This window comes from Bombus affinis, unplaced genomic scaffold, assembly GCF_024516045.1.
Source record: "Bombus affinis isolate iyBomAffi1 unplaced genomic scaffold, iyBomAffi1.2 ctg00000059.1, whole genome shotgun sequence".
Taxonomy (NCBI): domain Eukaryota; kingdom Metazoa; phylum Arthropoda; class Insecta; order Hymenoptera; family Apidae; genus Bombus; species Bombus affinis.
This window is the reverse complement of record NW_026108820.1, coordinates 1282213-1302285: the sequence shown is the minus strand read 5'-3', so window position 1 is coordinate 1302285 and position 20073 is coordinate 1282213. Positions and strand designations below refer to the sequence as shown.

Below are 20073 nucleotides of genomic sequence, written 5' to 3'. Positions count from 1 at the left end.
AGCCCTCCAAGCCCAAGACCCCTGCACACCGCAACCGCATGAAACCATTATCGAAAACATTAAAAAAAAAACGACGTATTAAGGGAAAAGGCAACCAGACAGCCCACTCTCCCGGACACGTCACCAATAACCACAAGCAAAAGCTATACCGTCCGGACAAGCACCCCCCCACCCCGCCGCTCCGCCAAAAAAAAACAACACCACATCCTTCAACATTACTGAAAAACCAAACTCATAAGGGCCTGCCACCCAGCCACCCCGCTGAAGACCAGGCAGACCCCCCCACATCAGCAAATGGGGCCAGGCCACCCCCCATCAACATAACATTACAAGACCCAAAAGACACAATAGCACTCATGGAAAATTCCCTCAAAATCAAGAATTTCCATATCAAAAGAATCCATTCAGGTAAGCACGTGCTTTATCTTCAAAACATAAATGACTACGCGAATGCAAAAAAAATACTGACCGCAGCCAACACGGCCTATTTCACATATACCCCAAAATCTCAAAAACCCCACACGTACCTACTAAAAGGGCTAGGAAACAGCTACACAGAAGCGGAAATACTAGAAGACCTAAAAGCCCTGAAAATAGAAGAAGTTAATTTCACCAAAGTGACTCGATTCACAACAAGAAAATCAAGGGAGAACAACACATTGCTCCCAATCTATATAATTCAAGTCTCCCCCGATAGCAACATTGGGAACCTACTAAAAATAAACAGACTTAACTATCTAAAAATAGCATGGAAAAAAATTAAAAAAAACGATATCACGCAGTGCTACAAATGCCAGCGAATAGGCCACACAGCACAAAACTGTAATCTAAACTATCGCTGTGTAAAATGCACTGAACCGCACGGGCCAGGCGAGTGCAAAATAAAAAAAGAAGCAGCAATAAGCAAAGAAAAAATCTACTGCGTAAACTGCAAAAACTACGGACATCCTGCATCATACAAAGGATGCCCAAAACTCGTCGAATTACCCAAAAAGATTAATGAAAAAATCACCAAGGCAAAAACAGCAAAAGCCGAAAGAATCGCCAAAATAAGCCGTAAGTACGTCCCCGAGCTAAAATTCGCGGACATAGTAAAACAAAGAACAAGTATAAACGAGACAAGCCCACAAGTAACAAACATAGCGGCACAAGTCAAACGAAACCCCAACCCAACAATAGACTCACCCCAAATAAGCATAATAAATGTCATTGAAGACTTCAAAAAAAGCATTCTAAAAGCTCTAAGCGAACAACAAACACAACTAAACGAAATAAAAAAAGCACTAAATACACATGAAGAAAGAATCGATTCCATCTTCAACATCATCGAAAATATAGACGAAGATTAGCCAAATCCCACCCGTCCACCAATCACAGCAAAAAATAAACCAGATAAAAGTTAAACATCTGAAAATCATCTCAATAAACGCCAACTCACTAATCTCAAACCAAAAAAGATACAGCATGCTAACACTAATTAAGAAAGAAACCCCCGACATAGTACTTATCTCAGAAACCAAACTGAACTATAGACATAAAGTGCAATACAAAAACTACTCTATAATAAGACACGACAGACCAAACGCTACCCAAGGAGGAGGAACGGCAATCCTCATAAAAAACCCCCTGAAGTTCAAAACAATACAAAACGACAAAATAACAAAATTCAAAATCCTAGAGACGACGATCATAAAAATAAAAATAAACAATAAGGAAAACTTATTTATCTCCGCAGCCTACGCAGCCCACGGAAACCAGAATCAATTTAACGACGAATTCGACGATCTCTTCCAACTTTTACAGCTCGACAAACAGGAAAACTACTACATAATAGCCGGTGACCTTAACGCTAAACATACCAGCTGGAAAAGCGAAACAAACAACACGAGAGGAAACTCCGTCAGAACCTGGCTAGACAATAAAAGCATTTTCTACAAAACAAACCTCTATGGCTCCGAGCTACCCTCTTACCCAAAAGGACGCTCCTACCTAGACATATGCCTAGCAGACGCCCGAATAAAATTCCAAAACTTACGACCAAATAACACTCTCAAAACCATAGACTACGACAGCGACCATAACGCCATAGTATTTCAGATAAGCAAAAACACATCCGACTACCTAACACTCGAAACGCAGACCGAAACACCCAGGTTCAACTATAAAAAGACATACTGGAAAAAGTTCCAAAACCTGCTCGAACAGAACTGCGACCTAAAAATCTACAACAATGTCAACCAAACAGACAGACAAATCGACTCGTTCATAGACGAAATAGAAAAACATATACAAGAATCCGTACCGACATTTAAAAAAAAAAGACTCCTGCGAGCCATATATAAACTATAAAATAAAAAAACTACAACGAGATAAAAGTTACATACTATCGAAATTAAACAACCTAAGACACAACTACTCTTACGACAAAAGAGAAGACATAGAATTCCTAAAGTACCTGCTACACGAAATAAAATCACAACTAAAACAAGAATTCGCAAACTCTATAAATCAATACTGGACAAATAAAATAAAAAATATCTCCAAAAAGACTCTGCTAGCAAGTTCCCGCAGATAAATCAAATTTTCAGACCAAAGGAACAAAACTCCATCCCGCCCCTCAAACTGCCTCCAGAAAAAGCCTCCCTCATCCAAGAAGCAGGCATCGAGATACACAACACCAACAAAGACACAGAGGGCAACTTCATAATATCAAAAACAACGGAAAAACTAGACATTATCGGCACCCACTTCGCCAAAACTCACACACAAAACGAACACATGGGCCGAGAACAATTAAACAGAATTATCATCGCCGAAACAAACATACTAAAAAATAAAATAAAACAAGACATAGCGCTAAACAAAACAGTCTGCACATTCTCAAACGAAAACACATCGGACGACCCCAAACAGCCCGACCCAGAAATAAACTACTTTACAAACTTCAATCAACTAAGTACAATCTTCTCCACGCTAAACAACAAAAAATCCGCCGGCTTCGATGGCATTCCAAACATCTCGCTCAAACGCCTACCAAACAAAATAAAATGGTACTACACAGTACTGTTTAATAACGCACTAAACAACACGTACTTCCCCCAAAAATGGAAAAAAGCCAAACTCATAGCCATTACAAAAAAAAAATAAAGACGGCTCATCACCTGCAAACCTGCGACCCATAAGCCTCCTCCCCAACATAAGCAAAGTATACGAAATGATCATAAACAACCCCCTAGCAGCCTTCTGCTCAAAAAATAAGATAATCCCGGAAAACCAATTCGGCTTCCGCCACAAACACTCCACAATCCACGCAATAAACAAACTTACGTCGGATATCTGCTGGGCACTTAACGCAAATCAACGAGTAGCCGCCTGCCTAATAGACATCGAAAAAGCCTTCGACACCGTCTGGATCCCAGGGCTCATTTATAAAATAATTAAAAAGAACTTCCCCGAATACCTAATCAAAATAGTATGGGACATGATAACAAACAAAACGTTCATAATGACCGACGGCTCGCACACTTCAAGCAAAGAATTCTCCATAGAGAACGGCCTGCAACAAGGAACAGTAAATTCCCCGCTACTCTTCAGCATCTACAATAACGACTTACTAAACCTCTTTAACCTCAACACATCCACACATAAACGCTCCATAGCCTTCGCGGATGACCTAATCATCTACGTAACAGGCCGCAAAACCAAAACGATAAGAACAGAACTGCAAGAACTCTTTAACAAAATCAGCGATTACTATCATACATGGAAACTAAAAATTAACGCAAGCAAATGCGAAACCATACTATTCAGACCCATGACAAGCAAAATCGGCCCAGCAGAAAGGGAACAAATCAGGAAATTCCGCCTAAAAGAAAAAGCAAACGAAGAGAACCTCATACCACACAAAAATTGCGTAAAATACCTAGGAATAAACATAGATGAAAAACTAAATTACAAGCAACACATCGAAATCCAACTCTCCAAAGCCAGCAAAGCTTTTTGGAATACAAAAAGGCTGTTTTATTCCAGACTTCTCGATAGCAAAGTAAAAATCATGTGCTACCAATCGCTAATAAGACCCATTATAACCTAGGGCTGTCCAATATGGTACAACATACCAGCGTCAATAATGGAAAAAATTCGTATATTTGAAAGAAAATGCATCAGAGCTTACCTGAGCATTTACAGATCTGAACACAGCGGATACAGAAAATACGTAAAAAACAAAAAAATATACGACTTAGCCAACATCCACCGCATCGACTGTCACATCCTAAAACTAACGAGAAATCACTTCTCGCAAGCCGCGAAGATCAAAGAAAACAGCCTAATCTTCGGCTTATACGCAAACGACGCATACTTCAAAAACACTCTGTTAACAGGCTACATCCCCCCCGAAGCCTTTCTATACCTAGACGAAAGAAACTATCTCCAAGACCAAAACAACATACCCATAATTTATCATATGCAAAGGAAAATAGGAATGAAATCTATTCAATACGAGGAAAACCTAGATAGCCGTACTGCAGACACTAGGTGGAGATACAACATGGCCCTCTCCCAAAAGGATACAGAAGACAAACACAGAAAGAACACAAAAAAATATTGGTGGATACGGAACCCATAACAAAAAACAAGATAAAGAACCACAAAACGGCAACGCCCACTGAATTAAGTGTAAATATGTAAATATGTAAATAGATATACGAATACTATACTAATCCCACAGAACACCCCTCCCCTCCCCTCCCGGTCCATCCCCTCCCATCCTGTAGTATAATATAATGTAATATTGTAATATCGTTACACGTGTATCACGTGTACCTGTATATGTGTGTACAATATGTATATAGAATATGATATAATATATATATCACATACATATTTATATATTATATATATTTATATATATTATATATGTTTATATATAAGCGATAATATAAACATATCGTACGTGTAAACTTAGTACATATAGATCTGAATGGGGACTCTGAACTTCCTACTTTTGTTATCCGTCCAACGATATCGTTCAACAAGGATTCGTCGCTGAAAACGATAGATAAGGCGGAAGAACTGACGGGCAGCAATCACTTCGGACTTCGGTCAAACGAAGGGAACGGAAATCCTCACGAAATCGTACAAAAGCCTGTGTTCCGATTTGATTTAATTCGATGTGTTACCATCATACTGCCTTCATTACTGACTTTTAGAATATTGACGAATCCTCGCGAACAACTTTTTGCAAGAAATGTACATCTAAATACGTTTGTGTACACAAAGGACAACGAAACGAACGACATGTTATGTATAAATAAGACTGCGCTCGAACGGGAATCCACAGATCGTGACAGGATTCAGAAGTTGAAACGTGAAATGATCGCGAGAAAGGTGTCTGAGAGCACACAGGTACAATGTCCAGTATTCAAATAATTATACGTAAACTTTATTTCGTCAGATTTTTCATATTGTGTTAATGGTAAGTATGTATAAATATATACACGTATATGTATAATTCTTACGTGCCAGTTTCGTTTACGTTGTTACGTTATGCGCTGTAATCGGATAAATGATTAGTCCTTACACCTAAGGAAAGGAGATTCGGCGAACGCAAGAAGAATAAATAGGGTGAGAAAATAGAAGGAAAACACGCGTTGCGTTCGTTGCATACTTTAGTCCCATTTTAAGTTAAGACAGTGAAAACCTAGGAGTCCTTGAAAGCCAGAAGGTCGCACTGTACTTTGGTTCTTCCTTTTTCTTTATTTTTCTGCCATCCGATGGAACTAAAATATAAGTCCTCGTCTAATTGAAAATCCGTACAACTTGTCGACAGGTCGAGACAAGGGTACATACGCGTTTGAATGCTATATCTTGTTAATGAAATTCTATGTACAAATATCGTGTAAAATATACGAATGATACGTAAGAAGAGGCTAAGTTTCGAAAAAAGTTAGAAAGAGACCATATATCGTGCACGTGGTGAGAAACGAATAATTTTAAATAAATATACAAACATTAAAATCGAACGATTGTTCGAAGCGAAGTTACTGAACAGACGAGTAGTAGCAAGTGAGAGCAAGTAAAGTGGCAAATATAACAGAGTTAACAGAAAAACTTTAGTTGTTCACATTGTGAGTATTGAAATATGTACTTTATTAAGGGATACACGCGCAATGTGACAAAGAATTCAAAGTGTTTCGATGTATACGGATAAGAAGATCCGTCTCTGTTCGGAAGATAAGATAAAAATAATTCGTTTCTTTCTTAGTAACTCTTTCGCGATTATATAAATACTATCGATAAGAAATACTTCTTAAGAAGGATTTTGGTCTTTCGATACACGTATGTACATATATAACCTGAGCTGAGAGAAAAATAAAAATGGAATGTATTTTTAAAACTTCTTTTTTAATAATAATATAACAATATTCGGTTAAATATTCATGAACATCAACATACAGTATTCTTATCTACGTTACAAATCGTTAAGAGAAAAACGAAGTCTTTTTTACGTCCAAGAGTACAAAACTGTAGCAAAAACCTAAATTCACTTTCCCCTCTCCGAGTGGATATCGTGAGGCTAACTTTCACACATCTAAACCGAACATATATATTTTACAAAACGCGTTTACAAAATGAATAGCGAACACGGGGGCAAACAAGACGTTAACTAAAGTTTTTCCGAAGTCACTCTGCGAACGGTCTTTACACCAGGGGATACAAAAAGGTATCTGAATGGCGACGGTGACAGTATCTTTTCTTTCCATTTCCGTTTGTCTCGTTTAGCGAGAACGACGTGAATCCCACCGACAAAAATAAATAAAGGAAAGCGCATTATATTAAATATTGTACATTTATCGTGACCGATGCAGTGTTGGATCAGGATTCGAGGGGCTGTATCGAGAGAAAATTCTCATTGTCCCTCTCGAGACTTTTTTCCTTAGGAAAAGAAAAAGAGACTGGGATGAAGAACGGTGTGAGTTCTTTCTTTTTTTACCTGGGAGGAGCGAGGGGGATAAATGTTACACTTGCGTCTCATTAATCTTTAATTAGATAATCAATTCACTAGTTACGAAATGTCATAATAAAAAGTAGTACTCTATAGTTGGTATTTCAATAATAATAGCGTAATAATAATAATTATATTCCATAGTTTTGTTTGCAATTATCGTCTATCGAATAATTAATTAATTAATTAATTAATTAATTAACGTTTACTCCATCATGATATAACCGCGACCTATATTGTGTTTGATAATATAAAAAGAAAAACAAATCGTATAATACATATATAGTATATATATTATATATATATAATACATATAGTATATATATATAATATATGTAATACATATATAGTATATATAGTACATATATAATATATATATAGTGTTGTATCGTTCACTTTTCGTTACAATAATAAATTGTCCACGAACGCTGACGTGCCAACAAATCCGACGTGCAAACCGCTTCTGTTTCATTCGTTTCTTTCTTTTTATTTTTTATCATCTACGGAAGTAATCTTTCGCGAATCTACAATCCATCTCTTTCTCGATGTTCGAACACACTAAGACCCATTTTTACACTCGCAATTATGTGCTCGAACTATCTTCAGAAAGAGAAAACTCATTTTTCTTTATATCTGTTGCACACACACACACCCATCACATATCGTATTTTTACGATTCGTTCGCAAATGAACGCCGATTCTTAGCAATTGTGTCATCTTCGTTAGTAATTAATTATTAATAAAATCAAACGATAAAATGACTCGTGTAGATCGCGATCGTCGGATTGGTACACAATAGCGTTCGATTGTTCGCTCTTAAAGAGTTTACTACCAAAAAAGGTATACCACTTTCAGATTTACAACACTGCCCTAAACACAGCCATACTAAGCCAAATACTTTTGGGTCTTCGTCGTTACGTTTATTCTTTTTACTAGTAAAATCGTTTACTTAAATCTACAGTCGATAACCATCCGCATTTCGTAGATTGTTATTTTTTGTTCTTTGTATTACTCTGTTTCTTATCGTTTTCATCTCACTTTTAGAAATTTCAGACGCACGACAAGATTTGTTTCTCAACCGATTTATAGTTGACCCGCTCGATTTAACTGCTATCACATAATTCTACATAATTATCTTTTTTTCTCTTTCTTTTTGTCCTTTTATATGACGATCTTGGAAAGACGAATCTACGACGTTCTTTCTATAAAACTAGTCCGAGGGACGAAGGACGTAGAGAAAAACCGGTGGATGGAGGAAAGAAAGGGCGAGAAAGAGAATACATAACAAAAGGAATGTTTCGGAATCGATTGACGATTCACATTAACCGATTTATAAAAGAATTTAAAATAGTCTAAAAATAACAAAAAGCGATCTTTCGAATTTGGAACTTAATTGAGTGAAAGAAAACCGGTTATCTTAAACGAACCATTCTCGTTAAACTTACCCCCGTCCAACCCCGCGATTAAAATTTTCAAGGCAAAAAACATTCGCCAATCGTTCGTTAGATTCTTTCTTTATTTTTATAAAAAAAAAAGAAAAATGCTTTTTGCCTTCTTTTATAACGAATTCAAAGGGTACCGATGTATATAAGACAAATGGAAATGTACGATGTTATATGTATATAGATATATCTGATGATAAATGTATCAGAATGAGTCAAATACATTTTTCAAGAGGTAACGTGTCTCTCAAACGGGTCATGATTTCTCTGGCTTTTTGTTTCGAATCGGACCGCGCTTTCGTCGACGGAAACGCCACGTTTAAATATGAATCTTACACCGGTTGCATGTGCCATTAATGATTCTGATTATGATTAAATCGGTTATAGCTTGGTTACATGGTGGCTACATTGTACATCGTGTATTTAAAAAATATCCGACGAAACGGACTTCAGAAGTACACCTTCACGCATCATTCGTTACCAACTAGTCATTTAAATAGGTATCGAAGAAAAAAGAGAGAGGAAAAGTTACACTTACAGTTTACTATGATACAGCACTGGCATAGTCACATACTTCGGTATGTATGTGTACTTGTATCTGTATTTGTATTTCCGTTTCTCGGGTTTATCGTGCACAGAGATATCCTATTATAATTATAACGCGTGTGTGTGGATCCCTTTCTCGCTTTTTTCCCGAATATTAACACTATACTTATATGTTTTGAATTTTTCTTTCGTGATAATATTAATAGTAATAATGGTAATAATAAGAAGAAGAATAATAATAAAAATAATATTATTAATAATAATAGTAGTAGTAGTAGAGTAATAATAGTAATTATAATAATTAAGAATCAATAAGAATTATATATAATAGCAATAATAATAATAATAATAAATTCATAATAGACAGGGAAATTAATAATAATCGTTATTATTATCGTAATAATAGTATAGTATGTACAGAACGATTTTCATGCGAGGGTCCTTTTCGATTACGCTTCGTAGCTACATATTTTGATTGAACTGTACATGTTGGACCCTCGGTTTGAAAAACTTTTGTTGTCAAAATTAACACGATTTATAAATCCTCCCATTAATAAGCTTGTGAATTTCTACTTTTTGGTTGCGACACCGTTAATCCGCGTTGTCTCGCCTGTCCTGTTATTAGGTTTCTTTCCCATAGGACAATTTAGCAGATTATTTTGAAGGTTAATTTCAGAATGATCCATAAAATTTAATGGTGCTAAGGTTTCGGCACAACCTTCGGCAACCGTTGCGATCTCTTAATAACAAATTAACCTAAGTTAACATTACTTAACTTTCCACTAAATTCTTTTCTCCCTTCCTTACATACAATGTTGTTGATTTCTTTTTCAATATCTTTCCATTTTCATACAGTTCGTTTTTTTTTCTTGTTATATACTTTGCATCTTGTCACGATAATAATAATAGTGGTATATAATAACTGCATATAATCGCTACGCTAATAATATTTGAACTATTAATTATTAATTAACGTTAAGTATACACAACACATTTGTACGATTTCACTCAGCCTGCACGAGCAGCAGCGAGGGAAGGTGATATAGATGAAAAAGTCATGTGTAAGGGGAATAAAAGTTTGGGCAGAGACATAGTGTGTGTTTCTTTTGTATATGTATGTGTATTAGGGGATAAAGTATTAATAGTCTCTCTTGATTTCATGTGTGTATAGTTTCAAATTAATTGTTTCTCGTCGTTCCACTGGTTCGCAATTGGGGAGCCGAGGTTGAGATACGAGAATACAATAACGTAAGTTCAAGTGTCCATTGAGCCAGCTGTAGAATCTTCGCGGAGCATCTAAGCAGCACCACAACACGCTGTATCGCTCCTGCACCTTAACTCGGAGATAGAAAAAGGAAACGCGTCATCCGGGATTAATTTGGTCGCACCAGTGGTACTCTGACCCGTCTCTGAACATCAGCACTTGGTCAGTGTACCGGACGTAAGTAGTTGTACCTGATCTCCACGAAGCTAGGAACGCAGAACGGATGGAAGTTACTCTCTCTGTTCTCATGACAGAGAGGTGGAACAGCGACCGTTCTTTCTAAACGGTTGACATACGATGCAAGATCATCGTTCGCCCACTAACATAGTCACTCGTGTTAACCGACTTCACTAATAGTCACTACAATCCTTCGACAAATTTTGAAAGTTGATCTTGTGGCGTCATGGGCGTCACTTCACTCGAGTCTGTGCCACTAGTGGGTGGTGGAGCTGGAGATGGATGATGTGGCATGGTACCCGGGTGACCAGTCGGTGCACCAGTTCCACCACTCAGCTGCGAAAGCATCATTTCACTTGGCCCACCGAGTTCATGAGCCGGTGAATGTGTTGGTGTACCATGAGGTGGATGATGATGAGGCGATGGCACCGGCCCTGATCGAGGAGAAGGAACTGGCTGATTACGTGGAGAAGGAACCGGTCGTGGGGAAGGATTTGGTTGAGGAGAACGAATTGGCGGTGGAGATCGAACGGACTGCATTAATTGTTGCTGTACAGAAATCCCTGGAGGCCCCATCACACCTTGCGGAGAAGGTACCGGAGGTGGTGTTGGTTTTAAGCCAGGTTGACCGTATCCTTGTTCGCTAAAGCCACCATAACCTGGAGAAGAATACGCGGAATCGTGGCAAGCGTTAGACCACGAACCAAGCGGCTCGACGAATCTCGTTTTCTCCAGAATTAAATAATTCTTACCGAGAAGGGGCGGCCTTATAGGTCGCTGTTGACCGTAAGGCGGTGCTGGTGGTTGTGTAAATTGTTGTTGTTGTTGTTGCTGCTGCTGTTGCTGCTGCTGCGGGTGTTGTTGCTGCTGCGACGGGTGCTGGTGCCTTTGCAATACTAGCATTTGCTGTTTATACCATTGTGGTGGTTGCTGTTGAACAGGTTGCTGCTGTTGCTGCTGTTGTTGCTGCTGTTGATTTAGCATTGCCTGTATTTGCATTCTGCCTTGCTGTTGTTGTTGTTGTTGGTGGTGGTGGTGGTGGTGGTGCTGCTGCTGCTGAGACATTATATGCTGCAGAGCAGGTTGTTGCTGCGGCTGATTAGGACCCAAAGGTCCGCCCACTCCTCCACCGTATTGACCACTTTGTTGTTGATTTAGAGCGAGTGCCTATTAATTTAAAAAATTATATGGTAATAGAAATTATTAAAATCGAAAATGTCAGCAGACAAATAATATAGAAGAAATTAATCGTCATACCCGTTGTTTGATAAAAGCAGCCATAATCGGTGGATTGCTTTTGAGTATTTGAAGTATTTGGTTTTGTTGTTCAGGAGTATGGGGATTCTTTAGAGTTTGCATAAGTTGCTGCAATACATGCTTGTGCATGTTGCTTTGAGTTTGAGGACCAACTTGATTAACCGGACCACCGAGAACTCCAGCTTGCCTAGGCATCTGTCCTCCCATAGCTATTGCTGGCTGCCCTTGATGTTGTTGCTGCTGTTGCATTAACTGTTGCGGCGTTTGCTGTCTCAAACCAGGATTCTGTTGCATCAGTGCACTTGGCTGATACCTACTGTAAATAAAGGTGTAGCTTTAATACCTCTTTTTATATACATATATGTGTACGGTATTTTAATTATTATATTCAATAACTCACCTTGCTGTCCATTGATCCATTGGAATAAGATGTGTACCGCCAGGATTTGGCATTTGTACAGGCAATGGACGTTGCATAGGAGGTGGTGGCATTACGCCACCTGTTTGTCCTCCTACGCCAACTCCAGCACCAACTCCACCACCTGGCGTTACTTTACCATAACCATGCGGTACTTGTTGCCGTGCAGCTTCTTCTTGTACTTGCTTAACAACTTGGAGAACGTGAGCAGGTGGCGTTTGAGTTCCAGGTTTCAATCCTATTCCAGGTTGATGTGGCGAAGGTAAATTGGTAGGACTGACACCTGGTTTCATAGCAACACCTGTGGTCATAGTAACATTTGAACTCTGTTGTCCGGATTGCATCGCTCCCACTGGACCTGTGGGTCTGCTATTCATTGCAGCCATTCGTCTCCTGAAACACATTAAAAAGAAAGATATACACCTAACTTATATACATAGGATATACATACACCTAGTTATCTTTGGAAATTATTATTCTAACGTTGCTGCTGTTGTTATTATTATTATTATTATTATTATTATTATTATTATTATTATTATTATTACTATTACTACTACTACTACTATTACTACTACTACTACTACTACTACTACTACTACTGCTACTGCTACTACTACTACTACTACTACTACTGCTACTACTACTACCACTACTACTGACGTATTTACCTTAACAACTGCGCTTGCTGTAGCCGCTGTTGAAGCTGTTGTTGTTTCAGCTTATGTTTGATGTTCGAACAGAATGGAACAAGACATTTAGTCTCTTGGCAGTGTTTAGCATGATAACAGCACAACGCTATTAATTGTTTACAGATTGGACAGCCACCGTTCGTTTTTCGTTTGCAAACTTTAGTATGCGTTACTACTCTCTTCATCCTTTGACAACTTGTTAAACGACAGTTAGCATCTCTACATTGGCACGCGTGCACCAACGATTGAATACATCTTTGAATTGAAAGTTTACGCGCCTCCTATTATAAAATAAAAATATTTATTATAAATATTCATAGCAAAATTATTAATATATTCAGTTAATAAAAATATATTTTTACCTGTGGATTAGCTTGTTTAGCATCGGCCGGCGATGAACCATCATCCAAATCTAAACCAAGTTTTTCCATATGATGAGGATGACCGTCTTTTTCTTTACAGCTTATACACAGATCAAAATCCTAGCATAATAAATAATAACATTAGATTGTTTGAAAATTGGATGATACATGTTTACAGATGATTGTTTTAATACTTACATCACAAACCGTACAATGATATCTTGTTTCTACATGGCTCTTACAATTATTGCAAGTATAGACAAACTTGTCTTGACCTTGATTGTGCAATTCGTATAGCATAGACATAGAACTAAATTTCGCGCGCCTTAAGGAAGAGAATTCATAATGTCTTTCTCTAGCCATTGTAAGGAAAGCATCGCGGCCATCCATAAGGTCACAATTAATAACTGGATCAGGATCTTGAATAGGCTAAAACGTGCATTATTTTCAAACGTAAGAATACGATTCGATTATTAAAAAAAATAATAAATATAAATTAATCCTAAATACTTACTGCTAATATTACATCCCATTATATTATATATGGCCCTGGGCCCATAACCTGTTGAGAAGAGAGAAAAACGTGTGGATAAAGTGTAAGATACAAAGTATATATTTGACTTAATAATGAAATACAGGAATACAATTTGAGCTGGTCCAGATCCGCACGCTAGCAGTGTTACTTTATGACTGAGAACCCCGAAGCCAACGTCGCCTGTCTACCGTATTGGGTCTGCCTCCCTGCTATTCCTTTGTCTATATGCTGTCGATGGCTTCAGCGCTTGAGAAAGCTAAAAAGACCAGATGTGGAGTTTTCCTAGAAGTGGTGACCACTTCAACAAAAATAAACGAAAGATCCTTACCTCCCTCGCTCTTAGGTATGCGATGTCGTCCATAATGTCCAACCGAAGATAGTGCGTATTTCTTCTACCGCTCGGTGGTGCGGACATTCTGGACGCTGGGTCTCGACGATTTGGTAATATCCTCGTCACGCCTCCAAAAGGAAAACAGGCGACTGATTCGCGACGGCCAAACAAAGTCGGTAACTCTGTTTCCATCGTAACGACCGAATGTCCCGATCCTTCTCCGCCACGATCGCTCATTCGTCTCACCTGTCCACACAAACATCAAGATAGTTTCGATACGCGAGAACTGTCGTAGTGACGATCGAGCCTGGCGAAAGTCAAATTGACCAACTTCATCTTTGGACAATCTCATAATTTCGCAATTTCATCGTCCAAGTACACGATTGATTCTCACAAAACCTCTAGTTCCTTAGAGTTTAACGCCACGCTCATCTTTTCACTTTTATCGCATATTGTCTCACCACTTGCGATACTTGTAATTACTTTTCTCTACTTTTCAATTTTGGAGTTGGTCAATGTGATTTCCGAATGGCTCGATTGACTATGCGAGTCTTGGATAAAGATGACAATTAAACTATTCAGATTAGTCATGTTGCTTCGTCAAACGATTTGAATTCAAGCAATTCGAAACCATTTTGTCAATGTGAACCTATTATTTTACCAATGTGAATCTGTAATTTTGCTTGAAATATCCTTCCAAGTTTTTATGATGATTCAGATTGGTCAAGTTACCTGAATCAAGCAACTATTTTCAAGTTACTTGAAACTATTTTGTTAACGCGTACAGTTGCTTGAATCAAGCAACTATTTTTAAGTAACTCGAAACTATTTTGTCAGTGTGAAACTATATAGACACTAGTTAATTCCCATACACATGTACAATGTATAATGTATAAACAGAGCTATTTTTTCAGATCAGAAAGTACGATCAATCTTTTTCTTTAAATATATTATGCATACGTTGAACAACGTTATGTTTTGTTAAGCTGACAGGATACACTAAAAATACATTATCACATACATTATCCGGTTCGTTCGTGAGTGCCGAGGCGTGCAGACGTGTGTCCAGTGCCCGGCAATGTTCACAAAGCAGCACGTGACCATCCATTTGCTGCTGAGTGCCGAGACGTGCAGACGTGTGTCCAGTGCCCTGTGAAGTTCACAAAATTCCACGTGACGCCCATCTGTCGAAAGCGAATCCAACTAACCTAGCCAGGGGTTAACAGCCTCTCGACTAGTTCTTTCACACTGAATTAACTAGCTCGATGATGGCTCTATCATTCCCAACAGGCTCCCCGGAGCTAAATTATAACACCGCCATTTTTCCTCCCCCGTGGCAAGAGGGCAACACATCTATCCTGGTAAACGACCATCACACGAAAAAACGAAAGCTCGAACCAACCAAGACAAATGTAAACAAGAGTCAAACTAAACCATCAGCCAGCCAGGTGACCACCTACAATAGATTTTCAATACTGGAGTCCACGGAAGACTCCATGATTACAACCGAAAAGGTAAATAATCTCCATACTCAAAGAATTCCCCCTCCCCCACCGATATTCATTAACGACGTAATCGACATACAGTCAATGATTAAGACTATCGAAAAAGACATCAGCAAAGAGGACTACAAGTTAAAGATTAACAACAACCACGTGAAAATACTGCCGACCCACCCAGACGCCTATAGAAAGTTAACCAAGCTATTAAAAACGTTAAACGCTAAATTCCACACATACCAGCTCAAACAAGAAAGACCATTTCGAGTGGTGCTACGCAATATCCATCACTCAGTCGATCTAGACGAACTAAAATGCGAATTGTCAAATCACGGCCACGAAGTAACTAACATCAGTAACATTAGGCATAGAATCACAAAAAACCCACTATCCTTATTTTTTATAGACTTAAAACAAAAAACAAACAACAAAGAAATCTACAACATCAATCGGCGGATGAACTCCATAGTTAAGTTCGAGCCACCTCTTGTAAAGAAAGAAATAATACAATGCAAGAGGTGCCAAAGGTACGGCCACAGGCAGAAATACTGCAATCACAACTTCCGGTGCGTAAAATGTGCAGGTAATCACCCCACTGACCAATGCACTAAATCCCCGGAAACCCCCGCCAAGTGTATCCACTGTCAAGGAGAGCATCCTGCGAACTACAAAGGATGCTCAGCCTACAAACACTACATAATATAGTGTATCCAAAACTGAGACCCAAGGACATAACCATACAAGAACCTAAACCCCAAAAACTCACTACACCAACAGTATCCTATGCGCAGGCAACGCAAGGAAACGTAAACAACTCGAAAACACACATTGTACACACAGAAAATAGAATTCCCACCCCACAAAACACAGACAACTTTACCAGACTCGAAAAACTTATCGAGAAGCAAACTGAGCAAATTAACAACTTGCTGTCACTACTCACACTCTTCATGGACAAATTCATACGCACAGAAGCAAAATAAAACCAATGCGAATAGCTCTGTGGAACGCCAACGGTCTAGCTCAGCACAAATTTGAACTAGAACTATTCTTAAAACAACAGCAAATCGATGTGATGCTCATATCCGAAACCCACTTCACCGACAAAAACTACGTCAAAATACACGGCTACAACTTCTACCACACACAACACCCCAGCGGAAAGGCCCACGGCGGCACCGGAATCATAATCAAATCAAACATCAAGCACTACGAACTTCCACCATTCCAGAAAGACTACCTCCAAGCAACAAACGTAGCAATAGAAGACTGTCATGGTACAATCACCACTTCAGCTGTATACTGCCCTCCCAGACACTCCATCGCCAAAGAAGACTTCGACAACTTCCTGGACACCCTGGGCAATAGATTCATAGCCGGAGGAGACTACAACGCCAAACACACCCAATGGGGCAGCAGACTAGTTACAGTAAGAGGTAAAAACCTCCTCAACAGCATAATAACCAATAACCTCAACTACCTTACCACATACGAACCCACACACTGGCCCACAGACACAAACAAAATACCCGATCTCCTTGATTTCATCATAACTAAAAATATCTCGTCAAGACACGTCCAAATCAATTCCTCGGCTGATCTCTCCTCTGATCATTCCCCCGTGATAGTAACAGTCAGTTCAACTATCATCGAGAATACACCTAATGGCTCCATTCATAACCAACACACCAACTGGCAGCTCTTTAGAGAAATCTTCACACACACAACTTCAGCCTCAACTTCACTAAAAACCAACGAAGAAATCGAAGCAGCCACGGAATACCTAAACACGAGCATAATAAACGCTATCCGCTTCTCCACACCGGCAATAACGTCCATCAGCAAACACGAATATCCCCAGTACATATTAAAAAAAATAGCAGAAAAACGTAGACTAAGAAGAGTATGGCAGACCCATAGAACACCGGAGGACAAACGCAAACTAAACAACGCAACTAGAAAACTATCCAAAACCATAAAAAACTACAATAATGACTGTTTTCACAAATATCTCGCCAGCTTGTCCCCCACAGCCGACTCCAACTACTCACTATGGAAGGCCTCCAGGAAACTCACGCGCCCCCCACAAATAATACCTCCAATCCGCCGCCCGCAAGGCGGATGGGCGCGTAGACCTATAGAAAAAGCCAACCTATTTGCCAAACACTTGTCTGAAGTATTCAAACCCCATTCCTCCGTAGCTGCTGCAGACGTTACCGAATACCTGCACATTCCCTTCCAAATGTCCCCTCCTATTGAGCCCTTCACTTCTGCAGAGATTATAGAAGCAATCAGTCGCCTAAACCCCAAGAAAGCAGCAGGTCACGACCTAATAGGAAATAAAGCAATCAAGGAATTTCCCATAAAGGGGATTGCACTCGTCGCATCAATCTTTAACGCTATCCTCCGCCTTCAACACTTTCCCAAGGCTTGGAAAATCTCACTAATCACCCTCATCCCTAAACCCGGTAAACCAATATATGAAACCACCTCCTATCGCCCAATCAGTCTTTTACCTACCCTGTCTAAACTATTCGAGAGGATGCTCACGAATCGTCTCCTCCCACTCCTAGAAGAATTGAAAACACTCTCAGACCACCAATTCGGCTTCCGAAAACAACACTCAACAGTAGAGCAAATACACCGCATAACCCACATGATCAGCCAAACCCTTGAAAAGAAAAAATACTGTTCAGCGGTATTCTTAGACATCCAACAGGCATTCGACAAAGTATGGCATGAGGGGCTACTCTACAAGATCAAAAAGATCCTACCCCATCCATACTACTCCATCTTAAAATCCTACCTAACCAACAGACAATTCATAGTTAAATGCCTAGGCGCCTCTTCCGTAACATTCCCAATAGAATCCGGCATACCCCAAGGTAGTGTCCTCGGACCCCTACTGTTCTCCATCTACACTGCCGACTTACCTATATCAAACGAGGTAACAATAGCAACATTTGCCGACGATACAGCACTATTAGCTACCCACGCAGACCCGACAATTGCCTCATCCACTCTCCAGCGAAGTCTCGACTCCATGGAAAAGTGGTTCCAAAAATGGGGCTTCAAAATAAACGAAAAAAAATCCTCTCATGTAACCTTCACGCTCCGAAAACAAACCTGCCCCCAGGTCACCATTAACAACACAATAATCCCAAGCAAGGACTCCGTAAAATACCTGGGCATGACCCTGGACAGGAGGCTAACTTGGAAAAAACATATCTCAGAGAAATCAAAGCAATTAAAGGAAAAACTAAGAAAATTCTATTGGCTCACGGGCCGACGCTCCAAACTAAACATACAGAACAAAATAACCCTCTACAAGGCCGTAATAAAACCTGTCTGGACCTACGGAATCCAACTATGGGGAACAGCAAGTAACTCCAACATTGAAATACTCCAACGCTTCCAATCGAAAACGCTGAGATCCCTATTAAATGCACCCTGGTATGTTACCAACGAAACAATCCACCGCGACCTCAAGATACCTACAGTCAAAGATGAAATACACAAGTTCAGAAGCAGATATAACACAAGAGTCAACAACCACCACAACCCACTAGTCAGCCAACTACTGGACACGACGGACCAGATCCGCAGACTAAAAAGAAAATACCCTCTAGATTAAATCCTTAGTTTCTACTAGAACCAACAATATAAAACTATTATAATCCATGTCATTGTATCACGCCAAACTAAGTTACTGAAAATTCTCAACGAGAATTGATTGTAAATATTCTAATAAATAAAAAGAAAAAAAAACATACATTATCCATGCCACGCGGAGGCGACTCGTTCCTTCGCCCTTCCTCTTCCTCTTCGCCCGATGTGCTTTCCTCTATGACGATTTGAAGCTCGCCATAGTTTGCCGTCACATTCACATTCGGGCTTCTCATCTTGATTTAGAAAACTCTCACTTGAACATAAATAAAACGTTTCTTCGTTGAAACCGTATCATAGTGGAGAACGATCGAACAGTACAAAAGAATGAATAAATTTAAGTCACATTTTTATTAATTTTCTTTTGTATCTAAAAACAAATCTGATAGATTCAAAGATACAAGATCTTTGAAAATATCGTATGGAATTTAATACTAATTTAGTGTGCAATTAAAAAATTACTATACTATTTCATTTCTCCTATATACATGTTGGAGATAAAAGGACATCGGGGCCTTTCTTTTGGAATTTTTGGGAAGACCCCCAATACTTTAGTCTAGACTTTTTATTATAGCTGCACTTAAATAATAAAACTCAGAAGTAGTTGTTTATGATTTAATCCGACTATGTTTACCCGAGATTTATGACAGTAGGCTTGGGCTCGAAGTGACACAACTGGTCGCTAAACGTAGCCACGGTCATGGCATGGACGTTTTTACCTAACAAAGCTATGGAGTAATTGTATAGATCTCCTTAAAAATATAGTTGACCCGAGGGGTACAGAGACGAGTATATAAGTGCAGTTCCATTTGGACTGAGGGAGTTCTACTTATACTGTAGACAAGTAAGTTGAGTTCTACTTATATCGTAGACAAGTA

General features: G+C 39.1%; 2 protein-coding genes across 3 annotated transcripts; both read right to left on the bottom strand.

Moving 5' to 3' along the window:
* Positions 1–6386: 6386 nt before the first annotated feature.
* On the bottom strand, positions 6387–13617 carry LOC126926774 (histone lysine acetyltransferase CREBBP-like). 2 transcript variants are annotated; one of them, XM_050743113.1, is made up of 7 exons: positions 13363–13617; positions 13165–13284; positions 12782–13083; positions 12093–12503; positions 11693–12008; positions 11188–11602; positions 6387–11094 (listed from the first exon to the last, which is right to left on the bottom strand). In XM_050743113.1, the coding sequence occupies exons 1-7, from the start codon at positions 13552–13554 to the stop codon at positions 10619–10621; spliced, it is 2232 nt and encodes a 743-aa protein (XP_050599070.1). In that variant the 5' UTR covers positions 13555–13617; the 3' UTR covers positions 6387–10618. The 2 variants fall into 2 exon arrangements, with proteins under 2 accessions (XP_050599070.1, XP_050599071.1); XM_050743114.1 differs by having other exon boundaries at positions 11693–12005.
* Positions 13618–13754: 137 nt separating this feature from the next.
* Positions 13755–19439, bottom strand: LOC126926821 (uncharacterized). The gene is made up of 3 exons (XM_050743210.1): positions 19303–19439; positions 14028–14276; positions 13755–13955 (listed from the first exon to the last, which is right to left on the bottom strand). The coding sequence occupies exons 1-3, from the start codon at positions 19429–19431 to the stop codon at positions 13884–13886; spliced, it is 450 nt and encodes a 149-aa protein (XP_050599167.1). The 5' UTR covers positions 19432–19439; the 3' UTR covers positions 13755–13883.
* Between the last annotated feature and the right edge of the window lie 634 nt (positions 19440–20073).